The sequence below is a fragment of the Lampetra planeri genome, chromosome 8 (assembly GCF_965212315.1).
Source record: "Lampetra planeri chromosome 8, kcLamPlan1.2.h2, whole genome shotgun sequence".
In the NCBI taxonomy this organism is placed as follows: domain Eukaryota; kingdom Metazoa; phylum Chordata; class Hyperoartia; order Petromyzontiformes; family Petromyzontidae; genus Lampetra; species Lampetra planeri.
The window spans coordinates 4599561-4622740 of NC_136114.1; the positions used below are offsets into that span (position 1 = coordinate 4599561).

The 23180-nt window shown below is 41.7% G+C and overlaps 1 protein-coding gene across 1 annotated transcript in view; it reads left to right on the forward strand.

Annotated features, from left to right (window-relative positions):
- Positions 1-23180, forward strand: part of LRRIQ1 (leucine rich repeats and IQ motif containing 1) — a 111717-nt gene that overhangs the window by 10544 nt on the left and 77993 nt on the right. The window contains exons 8-17 of the mRNA XM_078596747.1: positions 600-1862; positions 2586-2738; positions 3070-3220; positions 4476-4669; positions 5620-5747; positions 6386-6459; positions 17197-17290; positions 18893-19057; positions 19578-20222; positions 22432-22699. Coding sequence (XP_078452873.1) covers positions 600-1862; positions 2586-2738; positions 3070-3220; positions 4476-4669; positions 5620-5747; positions 6386-6459; positions 17197-17290; positions 18893-19057; positions 19578-20222; positions 22432-22699 — 3135 coding nt within the window. The remainder of the gene's footprint in view (positions 1-599; positions 1863-2585; positions 2739-3069; positions 3221-4475; positions 4670-5619; positions 5748-6385; positions 6460-17196; positions 17291-18892; positions 19058-19577; positions 20223-22431; positions 22700-23180) is intronic.

A 23180-nucleotide genomic window follows, 5' to 3' on the forward strand; every position in this document is an offset into this window, starting at 1 on the left:
ACGTGATTTTACCGAAAGAATCAAGAATATGAATTCCTGCAGTCACGAAAGTTTGAAGTCTAAATGTATGTATGTTGAACTTCTTTCGCACTGTACATAACCAACCGTGCTAATCGGAGGTGTGGGGAAAGGATAACAAACTAAACACAAAAAGTTACTCCAGATTATGACATAAACAGGTCTATTTGAGGACATTCATGGTCAGGGTTCTCACCAATGTGCCAATGGATCACTTCATGGAGTTGTAGTTGGTATTATTATCACCCTCTTTACACTTTAATGACAATCTTAGAGATCCTGTGACATCATTCAAAGAAAGAGACATTGTGCTCGAAACATTTTCCTGATTTATAAAATGTTGCCCTGAACTGACTTGCACGATGGTTAATTGTCCTCAAAGTCTTCCAAAGGGTCAAGTTAACTATTCTATTTACACAACATGTGGAGACCCTACTCAACATAATGTGTTGCTCAATCAACTACAAATTTCATGAAGTGAAATAAAATGTACAAAATTACCTTCATGAAATAACTCATACATTCTAATATAACTGATATTTCTGCATCTCTTTTGTGTCTTTTGTATGTGCATTTCCAAGGCTGAAATTGAGCGCTTTCAGGAACAAATTGACCATGAGAAGAAAGAACTTGAGCAGAGGCTTGCGAAAGACAGACAAGAACTACGCGACAGGCAGCAGCCCGCAGCACTCAAGATCCAGGCCCTATTCAAAGGCTACAGAACACGGAAAATATACGCACCCTTAATAGCAGCGAGACGAGAAGAGCTCAGGCAAGAAAAAGAACTCGCTCTCAGAAGGGAAAAGGAAGAGCGAGACAGAAGAGAAAGGCTGCAGAGGGAAGAGGAGGAGCAGAAGAGAAGGGAGGAAGAACGGCGACGAAAAGAAGAAGAGGAGATGAGGCGAAGGCAGGCGGAGGAGAAGAGAAGGCTTGAAGAGGCCGAGAGAAGGAGGATGGAGTATGAGAGACAGAAGGAGGAAGAGCGGAAGAGACTCGAAGAAGAGCGCTTGCGAATAGAGGAAGAAGTGAAAAGGAGAGAAGACGAACAGCGCAAGTTGGAGGAGGAACAAGAACGGCAGCGAGAAGAGGAAAAGAGAAAACGGGATGAAGAAGAAGAAGCAGCAGCGAACAAAAGGAAACAAGAAGAAGTGAAGAGAAAACAGGAAGAAAAGAGAAGGAAAAGGGAAGAAAGAAAGCAAAAACAGGACAAGGAAGACGAGAGGAGGAAACGGAAAGAGGAGGAGAGAATGCGAGCGGAAGAAAAAGAAGAAGAAATCAAGAAGCTAGAAGGAGAGAAGAGAAAATGTAAAAATCACGAACCGGAGCAAAGCACCTCTGAGGCAGAGCAACAGGAAAGTCCAACGCAAGCAAAGCGGTGCACGCCACAAGAGAGTGCGATGAGCATTGATAGGAAGTGCATGGATGTGAAGGAAGGATATAGATCAAACAGAGAGCAAGAACAAGTCATGAATAAAGGACGGATAATGGATACAACCACGGTCTTGCAACCTTGCAAGAAGGATTTGAGCATTACCCCAGACGAAGAAGTCACTACATCAGAGCACATGGACATCCCACAACGCAACAATGATCGAAAGTTAACTGTAGTTGAACACCAAGGGGAGATGCAAAGCTATGCTTCTAGCTTGACTCTTTCGGATGCAGTCGAGGCACGGAGGCTTGCCTGGATGAAAAACTGCAAGCCTTGGTCGAGAATCGTGGCAGAGAGCCGAGGTAAAGATTTACGTAAAAAAAGACCACGAAATAACTCTGCAGCAAGACATCTGTCCCCACTGTCTGTGGAGCAGATACTAAAAGGGGGCTTGACATCTTCAATTCACCAGGTATTATTGAATAAGACCATTGCGAATGCTGTTGTGCTGGGCCTAGTGCCACATGCCAGTAATCTACAGGTCACATAGATATTTTTGACCTGTCTGTGCAAACTTATTAATGTTATCCACATGAGTGTATGGGTTATCCCCCAGGTGTTTCTGATTCCTCCCATATGTAAATGACTAATATTAGAGGCTCAGTAAGACTTTCCTGGACATATGTGATGGACATGCATTTTATTTTATTTACTGCATAAAAAAATACCACTCAACTTTTATTTTACACTTTATTTGCTCAAATACAGCTTGATTTGGTTGTTAGACAAAGGCTTGTAGGGCGGTTGTGGATTACAATATATGCTTTGCTGTGTGGCTACAAGCCGAGAGTGTAATTGGGATATGGTTGAATTAAAATGTAACATAGATGTACCATGAAATATAAATAATGATATAAATGCATAGGTTGAATTGCCATTTAATTTAAGTAAAATATGTTTACAATTTAGCTTTGGCAGCAAGCCGAGTTACATTTTTATGTAATTTAAAATCACCTTTAGCCAACAGAATTGGTTTCCATGCCGCTATGTAATCTACATTGCGCCATTAACCATGTTGAAAGCAATATATCACACCAAATGCAGTGCTTTCAGTAAATACATATATGAGATGTGATGGTAAATATGTTGGTTGTACAAAACTTTCTTGCTTAATTAATGGTTGTTACTTATTCAGGTCACAACAGTTTGTTTTCAAGACCTGCCTGGCTGCAATCTGAGCACGCTGTCTCAGTGTCCCAATCTGCAGTCTCTGAGTCTCAATCGCTGTGGCCTGTTGGCTCTGGACGGAGTCAACAACTGCAAGGGACTCAGAGTTATCGACACGCAGGTATCGCCACTAAACACGTTAACATTACACGTAGTGATATTTAACATAGAAGAAAAAAAACGCATTTTGCAAGAGTTGCATTGTAATACTCATTCCTGCTTACATGTAACGGACAGGGTCATAGAGTTAGTTTGGGTTATCGCGTGACAATGTGTTACAGTATTTGACGTAATAGAGGTGACAGAATGCTAGTTACCGTTAAATACTCGTATTTTAATACTTTTATACATTTCCAGGTGATTTCCTTAATATATAGTAAAATACAAGTTATTACAATGCTATATTCGTATAAGAGATATGTATAATATGATATTCTCTGTGAGTTTTGCAGGACAACAGCATTGAGACTGTAAACTGCCAAGACCTAGAAAACCTGGAAGTCCTTCTGCTGTCTCATAACCATCTCACCTCGATTCACGGCTTAGAAGGATGCACCAACCTTACATTGTTGGAGCTCTCTCACAACAACATCACAAGGATAGGTTTGTGCCGGCAGTGTTTGTGTATTCACTATCACCGCGACACACCAGCATAGGCGGTTCACAACTGCGACAACACGGCCTGAATGCCAAACCCCATCACCTTCTGTCTCTCATGACTACTGTTTCGGCATGTTCCTTGTTAATAATTATTTTTGGGTTAGGTCACGTAACGATCTGTCAAAATTTGTGTCATGAAGATCCTCCACCACCCGACACAGCCATACAACGTAATTGTGAAATGTACAAGCATTCTGACTTATTAGATTGTATTCTTACTTCCTGGATATTTGTCCTGAAAACCCTTGACGTGCAGTTTCATGCGAAACATTGCATATGATTGTTAAACTGGTTGTGAAAATTGTTCAACTCACCGGTGAGCCGAAACAATAATAATTGGTGTATGACACACTCGTGCATGTGACAATTTAATTTGTTTGGCTATGTTGCTTGGTTTACGGTTTTAACAACACAAATTTGGCGAGATCATTATATGGCCTAACCCCAACATCATTTATGAATCATAACATTGGCTGTGAAAACCTACGCATTCATATAAGCTTAACCGTTTATGTCGAGTAAAGTAAAATTGCCTCTCTGCACAAAGGAGTGTGGGATAAAACTTCATCATAGTTTCCAGCCCTGAGCCAGTGGTAACCATTCCACATAATTATGACACGAGCAATTTATTCCATAGGTCAGCGACCAATTGACACAACCTGGTGCTCATTTAATGACCCCTTAAGGATCATGGGCTGACTCAACTCCTGAAATCGCATTTGAAGTCAGACAGCTGAATTTCATGAACCTCAGTCTCGGTGAATATGGTAAAAAATAATTGACCAGCTTGCTTTCATGAGTAAACCCCGGATTTCATCCGGACTGCTGTTGGAGCCAGTGGTCACATTACTGGGTCAACTCCGAAGTAAGAAGAGCGACCTATGGTATGACATTATTAAAAAAAGGCAGAAGGGTATTACAATAATATATTTTGCTTGGGATAGCCTCACTTAACCCAAGCCTGCATTGAGTGTTATTAATAACAATGCTTTGTTATGATTGCTACTGTCCAGCGACAGAGGGTAATGAGGGTGTGAGAAGGTAAGGGCAGGAGGAGCTGAACCCATGAACCTGCTTGGCTCCGTACAATAGGGACAAGATCCGAGCTCTGCCGAGCACCGCTCCTGAGCTTGCCGAGCCTGCTTGCAAGTGGCCGTGAAAACACAGCATAACCCTCTTGCTGTGCACTCTACGGCAGGCGGTTTGGAGTGGCAGAAGAAGCTGCAGCGGCTGCTTGTGGACCATAACCAGCTGGTGAGCACGGCTGGGCTGAGCGAGGTGCCCCGGCTGCTGCACTTGGACTGCTCACACAACCAACTCTCCTCGCTGGAGGGCATACGGGACTGCGCATTGCTCCGCACGGTGCACGCGCAGGGCAACAACCTCACCCAGGTTAGCAGGGAGACTGTACGTCGCAGCAGTTGTGAAAGGTGTCTGTGGTTGTCAAGTCCATTGCTCACTATACCTAAACTGGTGGTATCAGCAAGCATCAAGATAATAGCATTGCTTTCATGTAATTGCTGGTAGTTAAATCACAATATGAGCAATTCTTTTCATGGGGCAACCACTGTTGATTTCCCACGAAGTGGTACTAATGTTATTGACCTTTGGAATGATGATGGGATGGAAATTGGAATTATTTCATTTCAACTGGCAATCTAAGGATTAGATTGAAATATACACAAAGGTGTGTGTGTGTAGGCATTGCATGTACAGCCTTATTCAGACCTCCAATTCAAAACAACTGAATGTGTGGGCATGCTGTCGATTAGAGACAGTGATATAAATGACAAAATGGACACATTCAGTTATTTTGAGCTGGTGGTCTGGATAAAGCTGAGACCTTTTGTACATGCACTGCACATCTTTGTATATTGGTAAATACATTTGATTCCAGCCTGCATTTTTCTGCTGTGATGGGTTATCTCCTAATTTACATATTTGAATTATTCCTATAATCATGAGTTGAGCACTCATCACAATGCACCAAAGCTGAACGTTTGTGAAGATATCGTAAAAACGTCAAGTAAAAATAAGCTTTATCTAACGTAATCAAGCAAGTTTCAAACAAACTATGAAATGTGAATTATCTATCTTAGCACATTTATATTGTGCTAGCAGACAGTTTTATAGCCAGTCACAGATGTTACATATATGAAAAACCTTAAATCAACACAACACATGGACACACATCATACATCCCATGAACATATTGTAAACCGATTTCCGCCAATTGTTTTACCCGTGTTACCAAAAGTAATACACATGCATATTAAACTGTCGTATAGAACTTGCTCACTTTGAAGCTTGTGAATGCAAATGTGTTTCTCGTATTTGTGCAGATCCCTCCACTACGCAACCAGGTGCTCTTGAGCGAACTGTGCCTGGATGACAATGGCATCAGCTCCTTGCAGACACTGGGCTCCAGCTGGCTTCCTCACCTCCGCACACTCTCCTTGTCCCACAACGGGTGTGTAATGACTTATGTTGAAGAGAAAAAAAAACCCTACACTTATTTTCAAGATGTGTTTGGGTAGCTTCCCCATGATCTTGGGTTTGTATGTGTGTAGTCACTCACTATTGGAAGGTTGCGAGCTCAAATCTTGGTTCACGGCTTGGCTCTGGCCATCACCTCTCACGGGCTGATAAAATGAATTACTTTGTGTGGGAAATCATGACTGGCCCCACAATGTAAATATACAATTTGAACAGAAATGAGAACCATTACATGCTAATTTTAGGAGACAGACACTATGACTTATAACTTTGAATAATGCATACAACTTTGTTCTGTACTAGGGGAGGTCAAGGAGTAGCCCACTACATTAACCATTACTGCCTTTCTCCTCATTCTGAAACTACGTGCACACAATCACACATGGTACAACGGCACAATATTTATGTTAAATATGTGAACATTGCTATACCATGAATGTACTATCACATTTCAAATATGTACAGTGTGTTTGCTCTATAGGAAATTCGGCTTTTATTTTGGCATTTAAAAAAAGAGCAGTTGCCTTATATTTCTTTCAAAAGGTTTTTATTTTATTTAAAATATAATTTAATTTTAAAACTTGCTGCATATTTGCTTCTTTTCTTTTCAAGGCTCTCGGATTTGTGTCCATTCAATATGTTTATTTCCCTGGAGAAACTCTGCATCAGTAACAACTGTGTAACTGGTAAGTGGCCACACTTGAAGGCAGTACTCTTTGATCCATGGTATGAGAAACACCAGACCTGCATCAGTCGCACTACTTTCCAGAGCTAGTCTGGATTTTATTGGCAGTCCACCACATGCTGAAATATCAGGACTTTACTGGGTTCTTTGAGGCTTTTTAACAATCAAATTATGAGTTTGTGTCATTGCAAATTAATCAAGAGTTTTTGCCATTGCACCTTCTGGCATGCACCGATAATTGTGGATAATGACTTTTCAAAAAATATCAGATTGCTGAAATGTTGTACATAGTACTTCAAATCATTACAATTGTTTCCTTGCTCAAATAAGCAAAAGGCTGTACTCATGTCCATTGGTAGCCCATTGCCAGCAGTGAAAATGCCACATGAACCTTATGGCGGTACCAAAGTACCCCGGCTCTCGCATAATGTCCGTGATGCAATCACTGTTAGTCTGTTGATGGTCGGCGATGCGGCAATCGACTCATCTCGACGAGTTGTACACGATGCACTATGGTGCATACGAGTGTTCAGGGTTTCAGAGCAATCGTCCTCGCTGCGTTTCGACATCGCGGAGTGGCACCGATTTCGGACTGATTGGTACCCCAATCGCGGAGTGAAGTACACCCCTGGAAAAAATAGTGTCCCAGAAGTTAAATATTTAATTGCCTCAGCCAGTTTTCATTATTTGGTACCCCGGGGTACCGCAATGAGGATAAAATGCCAATTAGGGCAGGGACCAGTCTTTCTGTGCTTCATTTTATGTTGCTTGAGAAACAATAATTTTATTTTGCCCTCGGAAAGCTCCCGTGTGTTTCACGTGTTAATAGAGGCGATGATTGTTTTGGCAAATTCCTTTTCAGGATTATTTTTTGTTGTGGGAATGAAACCAGAGATAACCATGCTTGTATGAACAACTGTCGATAACAGTGGCCTATAATGAAAACTCATACAATCGGCAACGTTTCAATAATCGACCATTCTTTACAGCACAGAGAGACTGTAACATCTCTCTGCTCTGAAAGTCCATTGCCCAAAATGTAACCTCTGCAATATATATACTTTCTTACTTTTAGGGCAGAGTTATTGACAAATGTGTTGATAATGTTAATTATACCTTCAACGTTTCCAGTTCGGAAATCTATCCACAGTTCAGGCTGCAGGTGTGTCTAATGCACGTCAGCTACACATTTGTATCATTCACCACCTCCGTTTCCAAATCACTATATCACAGATGTAGCCACCATACCCAGTAAGTCAATCAATACCTGTCCTTAATTGAACTCGTTTAAATCCCATTGAGATGAATTACATATTTTGCAAGGCATGCCTGGATAAACCACAGTTATGCATCACGGTTATACGCTACATTTGACATTTAGCTTGTGTGGGTAATGTAAACTGTTGGGATTTTGGCTATGACAGGTAGGCATGCATACTGGCAGGTTATTTCACGCAAAATAAGACCTGATTTAGACACATGTGTCGGCCACTTAGGCCTTGAACTGAGCGATGACAGTCACGTTGGTTGAAACGTATAGGCTTGATGCAAAGGCAGAAATAGACATTGTGGTATTAAATATGCCTGTGAGGCTGTGCTGGAAAGTGTCAAACAATTCATTCAACTCGGTAGCATTATTACCATGCAGAAAAATGATGATTGCTGTTGAAAGACAATAGTGAGTTACTGGAAGCATTTTAATTAAGGCTTTAAATAAGTCTGATTGATCTTTCAAGCACAGGGTGGTGGTGGTCATCTATTTTTGAAAGTCCTGAGCCCCTGGTGGAAATGTCTACGTTCGCTTGTCTCTGGACTAACCAAGACTGTTGACTTTAAACAAACTTGTGCTTATTTGTGTTGACCGCAGGGTAACGATGGGCATGGTAAAATGAGTCCTTACGTAGGCACATGTAGCTTTCAGCTGCATATAATAAATCACACCTCTTTATACCCGATACAAAAAAAAATCTGACAACTGAACTGCTTCATTCCATCCCGCTGTATATGTATCCAGTCCAAATGTCATAGCAGGTGATATGTACTCGGTACAAACTTTCCTCTGATACGGTGCTTGAGATTTTAGAGTTTTTTTTTTTAATAAAAGCACTTCAACCCGTGCTCACTCACCCCTCTATTTTATATCGTTCATCACAGTCTATTTTCAATAATTGTGTCTTTCCCACGGGTATTGTCAATTGTCTAGAAAAGTTATTTGTATACTGTATGTCTTTTTTTTACTAATTTATCTTGAGACCCACTTTGTATCCTTCTTTTACTTAATCAGCAACACAAATAGATGCAAAAAAGTAACATGTGGAGACATATGACTAATGCTGCGAATTAGAGACAGCCTGCATAAGATGGCTACCTGCAGGGCAGGGATAACAAGTCACATCTATAAAGAATGTATATTTTAACATTTATTGCAGAATTCTATAATCATCGCCTTGTATACATGGTTTTTCTCCGGGAACTCTAGTTTCTACCCACGCAAAAATACTCAAACATTCCAAGGAACAGCCATTCGTATAATTCATATGTAGGCCATTTTACGTTTTCAGTAAGTATTTGGCTGTCTATAACGCCTGGAATGTATGAAATTCCCAACCACGGAAGCAGCATAAGAGAAGGCGTGATCACCTATAATCAGATTGACAGGCAGACAACATTTCATCCACAGCACTGAGCTTCTAAAGTTCCTCTTAGCCAAACTGCTATAATGCAATAATTACTCTACACGCAATGAATGAAATATAAATGAATGCATGATACTCTCGTGGGAGCAGACCACACACTATAGCTGCTATTATTTCTGGTGGTGTAGCTGTGCAGGGCAATTATGAGCCACGAAAAGTATAACTCGACCAATAATAACAATAATGTGGTGTTTCAGTGTCGGTATACAACATGAAATTGATACAAACATTAATATAATTCAAATATAGAGTTCCCAACCTGGCTATACACCTAATTCACATGTAACAACAATGGTCGAACAAATACAAACTCTTCTAGTCGAATACATGATCTTCCTAATACTTGCTGGCACGTGTTTTCAGTCATCGATTCTTACCTTCTGGTACATTTATAGCTCACAAATATATGTCCCGTTAACGCTTTGGATCTTTCATATCTGTGAAATTTCACTCTTTTCACCAATAGATTCTCACGAAGAAAACATTTTGATTCAAAGCCAAACTGAAAATGTATTTTAAAAATAGCCATGCAGAAAATGGAGAATTCAATTATGCTGACCTTTGGACTTGAGTGTGAGATTTTGACGCTCTGGAAAATACACAGGCTCCATTCATCATATTTTTAGTTGAAATCCAGAATGTGCAACAAGAATGCCGTTATTACGCATCCCATGCTTTTGAAAGGGTACGAGAACATATGCTCATCTTTGATATGTTACACGCAGGGCACCGCAAATAATCCCTAATGCACCTCAACAGTAAGGTAATGATTTTCAAGAGAAGTGCGAAAGACATTGATTAATTGAGTCCTCTCCTACCTTTCACCACGCGTCTGGCTTTTGCATGGGAACTGTTGTGCAAGAAACAGCAGCTGTTTCATCTCTACAAATGAACCTGGACAAAGTGGAGTTTTTTTTCAGTCGGCAGTCTTTTAAGGGCAATTGAAGTTTCTTTGTTCTTTGACCACAAGTTGTGTTGTGCAACCGTTGGTACCGCGTTGCAGTATTGCATGGCCCCTTAAACTGCGATTTGACACAAAACACTCCAGCACAAAATATGCACTGGAATGCATGTTGTCATCATTTGGGTAAATCTTTGTGCCACCGTGTGCTCGAGTACCATGTTTTACTGTGATAAGTTGGCATGGGTCCATCCCTTTATCATTAAATCATGTGCAATTCTAATGTTCAAAAGATGTTGCTTATGTGGTTCAAAGCCATTTTATATCTCAGTTGGTAGTACAGCAGTGACCAGTTGTATAAAACAACTTATATGGATTTTCTCCATTATTTTAAAACAGCATAAGTTAAAGAAAAATAATAATCGTCACGTATAATGTTTTACGCAGCTGATCAGTGTGCCCAGAGTTCAATTAGAATCGGAGTTCAATAGCCAAACAAACCATCATCCGCCTTTGGTGGCTAGTATAAACACACCTTTATGGGAAGGCAGCAGTCGTTATCCCACGAAGTGACTGATTCCTGCCATGGGGACATACCATTTCTACCAATAACCTAGGACCACTAACACAGATAAAGCACCACTCAACACTCATTTGAGATTGGGAAAATAAACTTGACTTTGTACACGATCTTGCCACACGATATCTCAAAATTTCCAAACAAAAAAATAATAATTGGTCCAACAGCTTCCATTATTCATGAAATGTAAATATTCTGTTTTAACGTCTCCATTTTTTGACAAGCCTTACTGGTTACCCAGTAACTCGGCTATGTTTTTCAATGGACGAAAGGGCTATTATATTGCAAAATACAAGCACAATTATTTCTACTCCCAAGTGTGCTCTCAAGTTGAAAATTTCCTTAAAATTTAAAGTGCACAGCATTCCAAAAATAAATTTAATTTATCACCTCCCAGAAGAAAATTATACAGAGTGACATATATGGGCTTTTCCATCTATAATTTTCTAATATGGATATTGCCAATTAAGGCATATATATTTATTGTTTTTACAGCAGTTTTCATTATGTGTTTTCTTTTCAAACTCAATGAATATAGTATTTGTGAGGTTAGACAAGTCGAGGTGTTTGAATTACTCATGACAGATGCCACATGCGAATAACCCCTTTGATACATTCTAAAAAGCAGAGTATTGCAACGTAAAATAATGTTCTGACAATACCATATCTTTATTCAGTAGTACATATTTTAATATATCACGCACAAATGCAATGTGTTTTTTCGGTAATGTATAGTAAAGGGTGATCATGGTTACATATAGTTTTGAGATGTGGTTGCATTATATTGTATTGTACGGGGACTGCATTTACTAGGGTCACATTGCAAGTTGCAGGGTGGGTCTCATTCACCGCTGAATCTCTGAAAGTGCAAGCGGTTCAGCGTAAATTTTATTTACAGGGGCATAGCACTATTATATTTAAAGACATTGTACTCACCGCAGAGAACTGTAGCAACACGACCGCACTCTATGATAGCTGGCGCCAAAGTGTGCGACACACCCTCCCGCATGGTCTTGTTGGAGGGAGAGGGGGTCAGTGCACTCACACCTGGGCTAGTTCACAGAACGCTGAGTTTTATTCAAATTGCCACCTCGCACTTTTCGCATGCATTTACCAAGAATCTGCAGTACTTTGTCGCTTATCTGATGGTCGCATATCTGCCTTGACCAATTAACCACCCACACCCACTGCAGTGTTCGTGCAGGTGTAACCGGCATGTTTTAAAATGTTCACAAATCTGACCTTTTTCACATGCATGTATGTTGAACTTCTTTCGCACCGTACGTAGCCAACCATGATAATCAGAGGTGCGGGGAAGGGCAGTATTCTCAACACAAAAAGCAGTTCTATGATAAATTCGTTTTCAATCCCCAGCAAGTTGGACATTTACGTATTTTATATAAAGTGGGTGCTAAGCCCCTGTTAAATAATTCACAAGAATAGACCATTGTGTGTTGATGCTCTAGACTGAATATGTAAAAAAATCTAATTTAGTCAGCACAAACATGTACTCCAGCAATTTGGAGGCTGGTTGGTGATTTATGCAGAGATAATGTGCATACAACAGCGACCTGCAGGGCAGTAATGTATCAGCAACAGCAGTACATGAAGTGGGTTGTAAATGTATTTGTCCAGAGTTTTTAAGTTCCTCCTTTGCATTGGTTTTCCTGGCCATTCCTGTTTCGAAACAAAACCAAGAGGCAATCTGTAAATATCTTAAACTGACCTTTCCTTACTCTTTAGTTCTTTCGGTAAAGTCACGTGACTTTACCGAAAGAACCAAAGAGTATGGATTCCTGCAGTCATGAAAACTTCAAAACTAGATTGACCTTTCCTCATTGATGGGAATTTGTATTAGCAAGTTATTAATATCATACAAAAACCTCAGCTCGCACTAGTCAATTAAACCTAAATATAAACTAAAAGAATATTTTATTTCTACCTACGTGACTTTACCGAAAGAACCAAAGAGTATGGATTCCTGCAGTCATGAAAGCTTCAAATCAAGACTAAATATAAACCTTACTTCTTTATCGCCACAAAAATAAAACATGTATTTCAGCCTAGTGGCCTATATTGGCCTTCCAGACCTACTTTATTCAGTAGCCACGGTTTTGCTCTTCTGGGGTTCACCAGCATCGTCAGGAATGCTTAACAGATGCTGCTGGTTTACCAGGTGTTATTGGTAAGGGGCCATCCATTTAGTACGTACGCATGGAGGGGGGAAGGGGGGGGGGTTAACCCAAATGCGTAGACTTGTGTAGTGTTGACCATGGAGACACACACTTGAACTTGGAGGCCACGTGCTTATTTCAACTCCCCAACAGGGTAACTAACTAAACGTACACTGGTCCTACTGTTAGGTGATAGCCACACGGTTAAATATGTGAGCAGCGGGTTAACTATACGAACGGGTCAGCCAGCACACACGCTGGCTGACCCACGATGCCGACCGAAGACGTAGCACCCAGGGTTGATTCCACAGACGAGCGCAGATTGCTCTCGGGGCTTCCCCTTTATCCCCCCCCAGCGCGGCCTCGCCCCGCCTTCGGCCACGCCCCCTTCTGGATCTTGCCAGAAGGCTCTCGGCTCCACGTCACGTGTCCCTCGAGCCCCCTTCGGCCCCCTCGCTACCCTGTCTCGGTCACGTGCCCTCTCGGGTTCACACGGAGTAGCACATCTTCATTTGCTCTCCTCCCACCCTCACCAGAACCATGCCCCCGTTGGCCAGCTTCCATGTCAACCCATGGTCTGGTGCCAGAGAGGACTCCCGACGTGCGTTTACACTCCTGCGACAGTAGCTGGCATAGTGACACCAATAACGACACTTGCATATGGGGGGGTTTACTGACAATGCACGTACGCATAGGAAACGGGGGGGGGGGGGTTGATGCCTCGATAATAATTTGTTTACATTGGCCTTCAAATGAATTAGATAGTCCGGCGATGGACTATCTGTTTGCTTAAACACGTTAATATTATTAATCCTTGATCGTTTCTGCGTAGATTAAATATCGGCCGTTCTATAGGATGGGGGGGGGGGAGGTGCGTCAAGCGTACGTACGCAGGTGGGGGGGGGGGGGTTGTAAAAGTACGCGTGCGGGGGGGAGGGGTCAAGTTTTGACATTTTTGCATACGTACTAAATGGATGGCCCCTAAGTGTCCTTTCTCTCCACTGTCAGCCATCAGTGTGCTGAATTAACATTATGATTGATGTTACTACATTTTCTGTGGTCTTCGTGGAAACATTAAATGTTTTATATCAAGTATTCAAATTAGGGACTTTGCTTTGAATTGACGATACAATTAGTGGAATAACATTCAATGTTATTTTAATGACATCATTTCGAGATCTTTAACATCCACCTTACATCACACTGCATCCATAGGAGATTCCCTGCAAATATTATTTGGCAGCGACAAAAACTGAATTTTTTACTCCATGTAAACTGGTACAATTGAAAGGGTGCATCAAGGCGAAATTGGAATCCAACTGAAAACTCCTTGGGCAAACATGCTTCATTGTTATAGGTATGAACCCCACCTCTCAAGCCCCTCAAGATTGTCCCATCAATGTTGTGGGTGAATAGGACTTTGCACTTCAGTACAATTCAACTTTCTCACAGAAACTGTATTACCGTATTATTCTAAAAGAAAAACATTTGAAACAATCCCTCGCCAACTGCAGGGGTTACGTTCCTGAAAACCGTCGTGGTTGGAAAAACCGCGCTTGGCAATCCTAAGGCCTTATGGGAAATAGGGGGTTAGGGCAACTGCGGCCAGGTCACGCTCATCAAAGCCTAAGTTGCTTGTTCGTTCACTAAACACAACTAAAATGCACAAAAAAATGTTCAAGTAAAAATAATATAATTTACCTTTAATACTGAGGGTTGAAGTCCATGGGGATGACTATGCCGTTGATGAGGTAATGGGGGAGATTCTTATGGTGGTCTCGTTAGACCCCATTAAGCATCCCACCCACGCCGCACCCCCGCCACGAGCACTTCCACTTTCTTCTCCGAGTTTTTCCGTGGCCTTTTCGCCCTTCTTTCACCTTGAGCACTGGTTGCATGCTTCGGGGGCTATGATTAAGGGCACATTTTATGGAAATAAATAAGTCAAAGTCAAGAAACGAGGAATCATGCATAGGAATACGACGTCAACACACTACACAACAGTCACTTTGCGAGAGAGAGCGGTGGTGGTGGTGGGAAGAGCATTGGTGGTGGGAACTGGGATATCAGACGATGCACGAAGGGTACTCTTTGGTTTTTTCGGTAAGGTCACGCAGGTAAAAAAATAAAATAAAATAAATGAAAACAACTAAATTAAATCACGATATTTCGGGCGCAACACAAGCGTCCTTCTTCTTGGTTCTTTCGGTAAAGTCACGTAGAAGGGAAATAATAAAATAATACAAATAAAACATAATAAAATACAATTCTCACGACGTTTCGGCCACAACGCAAGCAGCCGTCCTCATGTGAAGAACAGTTCTGTCGGAAAGTCAGCATCTGAATTAATAAATCGAAATACAAGCGTCCTTCTTCAGGTGGGGACAACGTAGTGAAAGCACAACCGCTTAAGTGTGTCTGAAGGGAAAACTGATGCGGGTGTTTTGAAATTATAAGTGCCGTTCACCGAGCTAAACCACGGATATACTAAACCCCATACCGCGGTTAGCAAATCGGTATGCCGAAGGAAAACCGTGGATTACATAAACACACCGGGGACGCGAAAAACACGCAGTTGGTGAGGGATTGCTGTACTGTACATATATTGCACTCACTTAAATGTAAATAGAGGAAGTACCCATCGCTGAGTGACGGCTCACCCCCTACATCCCCACCTCCCCCCCTCGTGTGCCATGCGTGACAATTCGGGCTGAACGATTTGGGGAAAATATCGAATTGCGAATTTTTTGACAGATATTGCGATTGCAATTTTTTAAGTCACGCTTCAGTTCAATATTCACTGTGTAATAGATTTAAAACATGTGATGGAGCATTACCACATGATACCATCAAAATATGAACTGCTCTATATATCTTCTAATGCAAGGATGAGAACTTAAAATATACGAATTGCTTCCAACATGTATTTATTAAAATATTTTAATTGAAATAGAACAATCAAACATAGAACAATTGTTAAGTTAAATAAATAAAGTTGGAATAAAAATTAAAAAGAAACAATTCCAATAAGAAAGTAATAGGACTTTTCAAATCGCAAAAAATCGCAGCCTTTGCGGTTTGCTAAACGCATTGCTTCAAATTGAACAATTCATCGATTTTAAATCGATTAATCGTTCAGCCCTCGTGACAACCCCCGGGCGCTCGCCTCCCTCAGCCCCTCAGTTGCACACCCCTCTCCCACCCTCCCCGAGTGACCGCCCCTCCCCTTGCCTGCCCCCACCTCCGGCCCCCACCTTGCTCTGCCCCACGTGCTGGGCACGCATGGGCATTGCTCGAGTGCCGGGATAGCCGCGTGCTGAGCCTCTCCTGACCTCTTCGCGCGCACAACATGAAGGGGGGAGGGAGCCAATGACAAGGTGCGCTGGGTAGCGCGTGCGTGACCTCCAGCCAATGAAAACGCTGGGGGGATCGAGCGAAGGCACACCACGGAAAATGTAATTATAGAGATGGACACAGGCCCACAAGTCACCACAGCCTATGGGCAAGGACACATTGGCGAACATCCTTTTGAGTCACGAGTCACACCTATTGATGTCTGGTGACCTGCTGATAATGCGGACAGTGCCCATTATACCTACACCAGACAGAGTGTAGGCTTGTGGATTTGCGTGCACATGTGGACGTATATATCCAAATTCCAGTGTGTCCATACAAGCCAACATGTAATTGATTGTCGAAAAGTTATAACACCAATTCTTAACATTAGTACATCAGCCATTAAGTTGTTCAGTATTCACCATTAACTGGCTCTTTATACTGACACACAGTTTATTATTACTTGAGTTAATGATTAGAAAAAAACCTTATTTTCCATTGAATAACTTCATATCTGTTACTTTTTGAAGACAATATTGACTGTGATTTTAACACTCTTATGAATTGTGCAAGTTCAAATCCCATTCGGGGCGAACTTAACCTATCATCCCTCTAAAGCCAATAAAATAAGTACCACTTAGTTGAAAGTCAACAGTGTCTATCCTATGGAGAGACTGGTTACAGCTATAGGAATGTCTGCTATTTATTTATCTGCAAAATGTATATAATCTTTTTCCATCACTGGCTCAGAGCCACCAACATAAATGATCACACACTTTCTTGGGCATGGACCATCGAGACACTTATTTGAGAATGGGAACGTCTGACTCGTAACAATCATCCTATCAACACAACCATCTCTTAAACAACTGCCCACTGCGCTCATTCCTTGGAAACATTTCTTCAAAATTCACTCTCCCAATGCTCTTGACTTGGTATCAGAACTTAACATTACCCCGTAACCTTGTTGCTATTTCTCCATACGACGTAGACGCCATTGTAACACAGTTGCATATTTTTCTCTCGCTTTCTTTCTGCAAAAAAACGAAAGATCTTCCAGCTTTATTGGAGTGTCTGGCCGGCTGCCTACGCCTCCATGAGATAACTCTGGATGGAAACCCCATGCAAAACCACTCAGACTGGAGGTAAGCTATGCCCACGGAGCACTTTACGCATGCGTTTGCATAGGAGGGGTTATTGGGGTAGATTGTTGCATGTCTCGCTTGAGTAAGCACTCACGCACTGGGAGGCCAATTAGGATCGTCTCCAAGGGATGCAATTGGTCTGGTGACTGCAATGAGCAAGCTGCGTGGGTCAGTGGAAGGCCTCCCCTCCCCACCCATTAAATTCATTAGCCTCCTTACCGGCAGGGAAAATTAACACTGGGCTGTTAACACATGATCCTTTGACATGAGCGATGAAAGCAAGCTGCACGTTTTTGCTGGACTTTGCAGGAAAACCGTTCAATATTATCCTGAGACTCTTTATAAAGTATGATACATCTCCCATTGTCTCCAGAATCTATGGATTGCTTCTATTGTATATTTGCAGCATCTTCAACTTCGTGTCTGCCTGTGTACGTGTAAAGTAATATAAATTTAAAAACATTTGCATACATTTTGCTTGCATTTATGTTTCAAGCCACTCCATCATGTCTGAGGAATTACAGTTTTGACCAATTTTAAGTACTGAGGCTAAGTACTGATGCTTTAAGGTGAACTTTTGTAAAACAATATCGTGGGCATTGATGAGGAAATGGGCTATTGCATTTCCATGATTGGTGTCATAGGTGGCAATAGGAAGGTACAATGTGGCTATACTCGAGGACCTGGTAAATATCGACATTCATTTGCATAATTCAAAGGGTTTTGAGAAAAATGTCAAGAGCAAATATTCCAAACCTTCGTGTTCAAAGGTTACTGTACGGGTCGAAGGGCAGCCCTAAAACAGAAAGGAATATTTTGGCCTTTGAAAATAAGTGCATGTGGATGATGTGATAATTGCTTGGCGGAACAGAGTAAGCAACTTGGAAGTTTTCGAATGGAATGTAGCAGGAGAGCAATGTAGATGTAATAAAATTAGGTATTTTAGAGTATTTGGCTACTATACATTTCCACGTGATAAGCCACTTTGCTATGATTTGTGGCTAGGTCGCTTCTGATCAAGAGCTGTATAATTCAGTGGGCCTTACCTGGTAAGAGAAAAATAGTTAATTTACTTCATAGTTTTAGGTGATATAAAAGATAAATATTTATTTTACATTTGGGATAGAATTAGTCGTAAATCCGAAAGGTATTCAGTCAAAGTGTTTCTCCACTCAAACAAGCATAGGCCAATGCTCATCTTTCCGATATTTCCTCGAGTCAGTGATGGAAATTTCACGATCATTACCCCGACTGAGATGTGAACTCTCACACATCTAATTGTGAGGTTCTAGATTTGAAGCTCTCGTGACTACAAGGATTCATACTCGTAGGTTTTTTCGGTAAAGTCACGTAGGTAAAAATAAAAAAACTAATAATAAAAATAATAGAAATAAAATAATAAATCACGACGTTTCGGAGGCAACACAAGTCTCCGTCATGAGGTGGGATTTATTTTTTATTTTTACCTACGTGACTTTACCGAAAAAACCTAAGAGTATAATTGTGAGGTGTGTGCTATTGCCACAGCAGCACCCATTCAGTTCAAAAAATAAATAGTATGTTTCGTGTTTTATTTTATTCATGGTATGTGTACACAATCAGAATGAGAATAGAAAAGGTGAGCCCTGCTCTGCGCATACTGGATGGCCAGACGGTCGTAAGCACGGACAAGAGGAGCCTAACACCACCAGCCTTCTCCAGCCTCTGTCAGGCCCAACTGGAAGAGTTTCAGCGCTTGTCCCAAGGGCACATGACCACAGCACTCGCGTAAGTTCATCATCATCAATCATTGTCACAATACTACATGTATTTCATTAATAATGCAGGAAACCGTAGTCAGGGTTTTAACAAGTCAATGTTTCCACGTTCGGATGAGTGTGGGTCAGCACCCATCTTGTTGGGGGCCCTCTGAGCCATTGGTGGTAATTCTGTATTCCCATGGTGGGAGACACGAGATACTCGTTTCAGGCCAATCACTGCCTTCCTATAAAGTGATGCTCGAGTTATTGACACTCGAGGGACTTTAACTCATGACCTTCCGATTGCGAGATGGGTGCTCTGCTCCAGTGCCACTTGGTTGAATATAACAATAAATGCATCGAAGGAGAGTCTCATCTGTATGTTTTTTTTGTGTATGAGCACCATTCTGTGAAGTCGACAGTGGCTGTGTTTTTGGATTTATTAATTTATCTCATTACCATTTGCTGTATGTCTACTTTACTATGGCTTTTATGTTAAGAGTTACAAATTCCCGTAACTAAATGGTGTCGATTCATTTCTATTGCAGGCAACTAAAGACCATGGCGCGGCCACCAAATGTTGTGGATTTAATTTCCAAGCAGCTCGGGGAGGCGTCTAGGCTAGCAGAAGAGCATCGCTATGCTCAGGAATATGGAGAAATGGGCAGCCTTTCAATCGAACCCACGGTCGAAAATGTTCAAACTGAAAATCGCATCTCCAGTGCAAAGCTATCGCCTGCACAGAGTCAGGAGACGAATGGTGAACCTTCCAGCATTGCGATACTCACGCAGCAGCTTTCATCGAATCTTGAAAACACGTGTCCACCGAAAACAGCAGGCGGTTCAATCACCGATGCCCGTCTGCATGAAACCGGCCCAGGTTTCGCACGCGATGAAGGTGAAAGCGGAGCTCATTCCCCGGGCGCCGGGAGAAATGCGGATGGGTCAGGTTCACAGCGACGGGAAACGGAGTCCCAAAAGAGTCAACAGAGGGAGCTGTCGCTGCAAGTCGACGGAAGGCAGAGACAGCGGACTGCGGGCGCTGTTGCTTGTGGCCAGCAGAGGGAAACAAGTGAAGAGGTTTGCGGACCAGTTTCGAGCCAGCCGAAGGCTTCTGCCACCACTCGGGTGGCTGTGAAAGCCAGCCATGTTGGCAACTTAATGGAGAAAGCAAAACAAAGCACTTTGGCCGAGTGAGTATTTTCATGTTTTTAATTTCTTCTTTTATGAATTTTTTTGAAATCGGAAACTCTCTGGTAGCAGCTTTCCTATGCTAAGTTCCTGCTGGGCATTTAGTCGTATTGCGTCTAATGTTATCATAGTTATGTGGGTGTTATTATCTGCATTTAAACATGTTTTATTGGTGTAATAAAGTATTTTAGTCACTAAATTTGGCATGAAGTGACCATTTAATGAACCTCAAAATTTCAAAAGACAGTCTGTTTTTACTCATTTGTTTTGGTGTATACTTAGATTAGTTTTGTTGTATTCACTTATAAACGAAATGTATCGTGTAAGTTATTAAATGATTTAAATAGTTGCCTTGATCTATTTGACACAGCGATACTGTGATGTAAAGAAACAGCCGGACTATTTGTTTTGGCTCATGAGCTATTTTTGTCAGTAATTTTTCTCAATTCAGAAACATAGTTTTGCATTGGCGATTACATATATTTTTAAAATATACGGTGTATTAATTCGTTATGCTATAATTATGATTTTTTAATAATTGTTCAGGAATAACAAAAGTGAAACTTCAAAGAATTCCTGGAAAGTTTTGTTTATTTAATGCATTTACATCCTGTGTTGCTTTACATTATAGATGGGAAAATTACATATCTCAATATTGCAAGGTTAAAATAAAGTAATGTTTTGGATAATCTCTCATAGGTATTATATTTTGGCAAATAATGTAATGATAAAGTAATTACCTAACTTTCGCTTTCAAAACTTTCCCATTAAAATTGTGAAGTAAAACTAGATGCAATCAGATGCAAAGTATACGTAGGCAGAATTACGTGTGTTTCGTTTTTAATAATACCATATAAAAAAAACGATATCTTACCAAAGAGACACCTGTCAAATGTTTTTTTCCCACAGTTAAATGAATTATATACAGTATTCAGTCCTTAATGCACATTTAATTTTCTTGAAGATTAAAATGTTTTATTAAAGGCGTATTCTTCATTTGAAATCACCATTGTAAGTAGCGTTACGTGTAGTTGTGTGTATATATATATACAATCAAGTGCTGTATTTTATAGTTAATAATAAAACATTATTATCCAGGTAGGTCAACAATTTATATACAAAATATTTGTTTGCGTTTATGGATTTTCAGTAATGATATGTTTGTGTTACATGTCTGATGGCGCATTCTAAGTTTATATACAAACAAACTTGTACATTATGTATATTATTTGCTGCTTAAACATTAACTTATTATTAACCTAAAGAATCCCCCTGATAAAATGGATATTGTGGTGGTGCTCTCTGCTGCTGACCATGCGAGAGTATTGGAAATTCCACATTGCTGTGCCAGCAGCCAGTCTCAACATTAGAGTTATAAAGAGCAGATTCAACTTCCCAACCAGGATTAGTATGCGCAGCCTTCACATACAGTACACGGTCTGTTACCTTTAACTCACTAAATACACCATGGGGAAAACATGAGCAAACATATTAAACTAAATTACTGAAAATTCAGCTCTCGGTATTACTGAAGCCTCTCCCACGTTCTTGTTGTCAGCCCGTAACTTCCCACTGCTGGGCAACGGCCTCCCCGATTTTCTTCCATTAATTCTTTCCCTTCGTTGTTGCTCCCATCCTCGTCGTGGCCTCCGAACTCTGATTTCGTCGTCGCGCTGCTGCCACGGCTGCTGTCTCTTCCGCTCTCTTACACGGATTGTTTTGCCTTGTCTTGGGTACCAACTCGCACATTTAAGGCAGCTTTTATTTAGCAAGCCTGACTCTACTGACGAGAACCAGTCGGTGGAAAGCAATCCAGAGTTTACTTACCCAACCACTGTGCTTGATAATATTGGTCTACAAAGCCAATACAGGAGGCTGATGGGCGAACTAGTATTTTTACTTATACGTCAAGACACAGAACAGCGTCTGCTTATATAACCCGCGGTGTTCCACAATGAGACATAGTGAGTTTATATACATGTAAACAAAAGTTGTAAGAGAGTGAAACTTGTGGGTATTAATCTTGTCGAGTTAACTTTGAGCTCTGCTTCTTGTACTCATAACGCTCCTCCACAGCAACGCCTAATGAGTTTGCGTTGGATAATTCTACCATGAACAGTGAACGGCCTCGCGTAACATTGTGCCCTGGCGCCCCCAAAAACACCGTCTCGTTCTTTTCCTCCCGCCTCCCCCCAATCGGCCCTTGCGCAGCTTCGCAGCCACGGCCGTGCAGGCGCACTGGAGGGGATACCGTCTCCGCCGGGAGCTGCGGCGCCGGCAGGCGGCTGCCTCGCTCATCCAGGCCTCGTGGAGGGCACGGAGGGTCAGGAGGGCCCTGGCTCAGAGCACCCTGGCAGCCACGGTCACGGCCACTACACGATCTCGGCCAGCCACCCTGACTCCCCCCGTGCGTACATCCCAGCGGGAGACGGCGGCAACAGCAGGGCAGAGGAGGCAACGTGGAGCCACTGTCATACAGGTAGGTCGACAACGCCCCCCAGGTTATTATTTGTTATCACGGTTGCGGAGTGCAGGCTCGATGGACCAAAATGCTGAGTGTTCAGCAACAAACAGCACTCTTCGGGTTAAATAGATACGCGTTAATATCCATATTAGAGGTTTTTTGGGTTAGATCGCGCAAATATATAAATGTGTCGTTAAAACCCGCCACCACCCGACACGGCCAACTAGTAAGGGTTGTTATGTAAACAGAATGTGCCAATTCGTCACTAGTACAGCACACCGGTGTGTTGAAGAGCCAAGTCACAACATTTACAATGTGGCTTGGCTCTCCAACACACCGGTGTGCTGTACTAGTGACGAATTGGCATGTCCTGTTTAGGTGACAACCCTTACTAGTTGGCTGTGTCGGGTGGTGGCGGGTTTTAACGACACATTTATATATTTACGCGATCTAACCCAAAAAAAACCTCTTATGGATGATATTGGTCGCGAAAGCT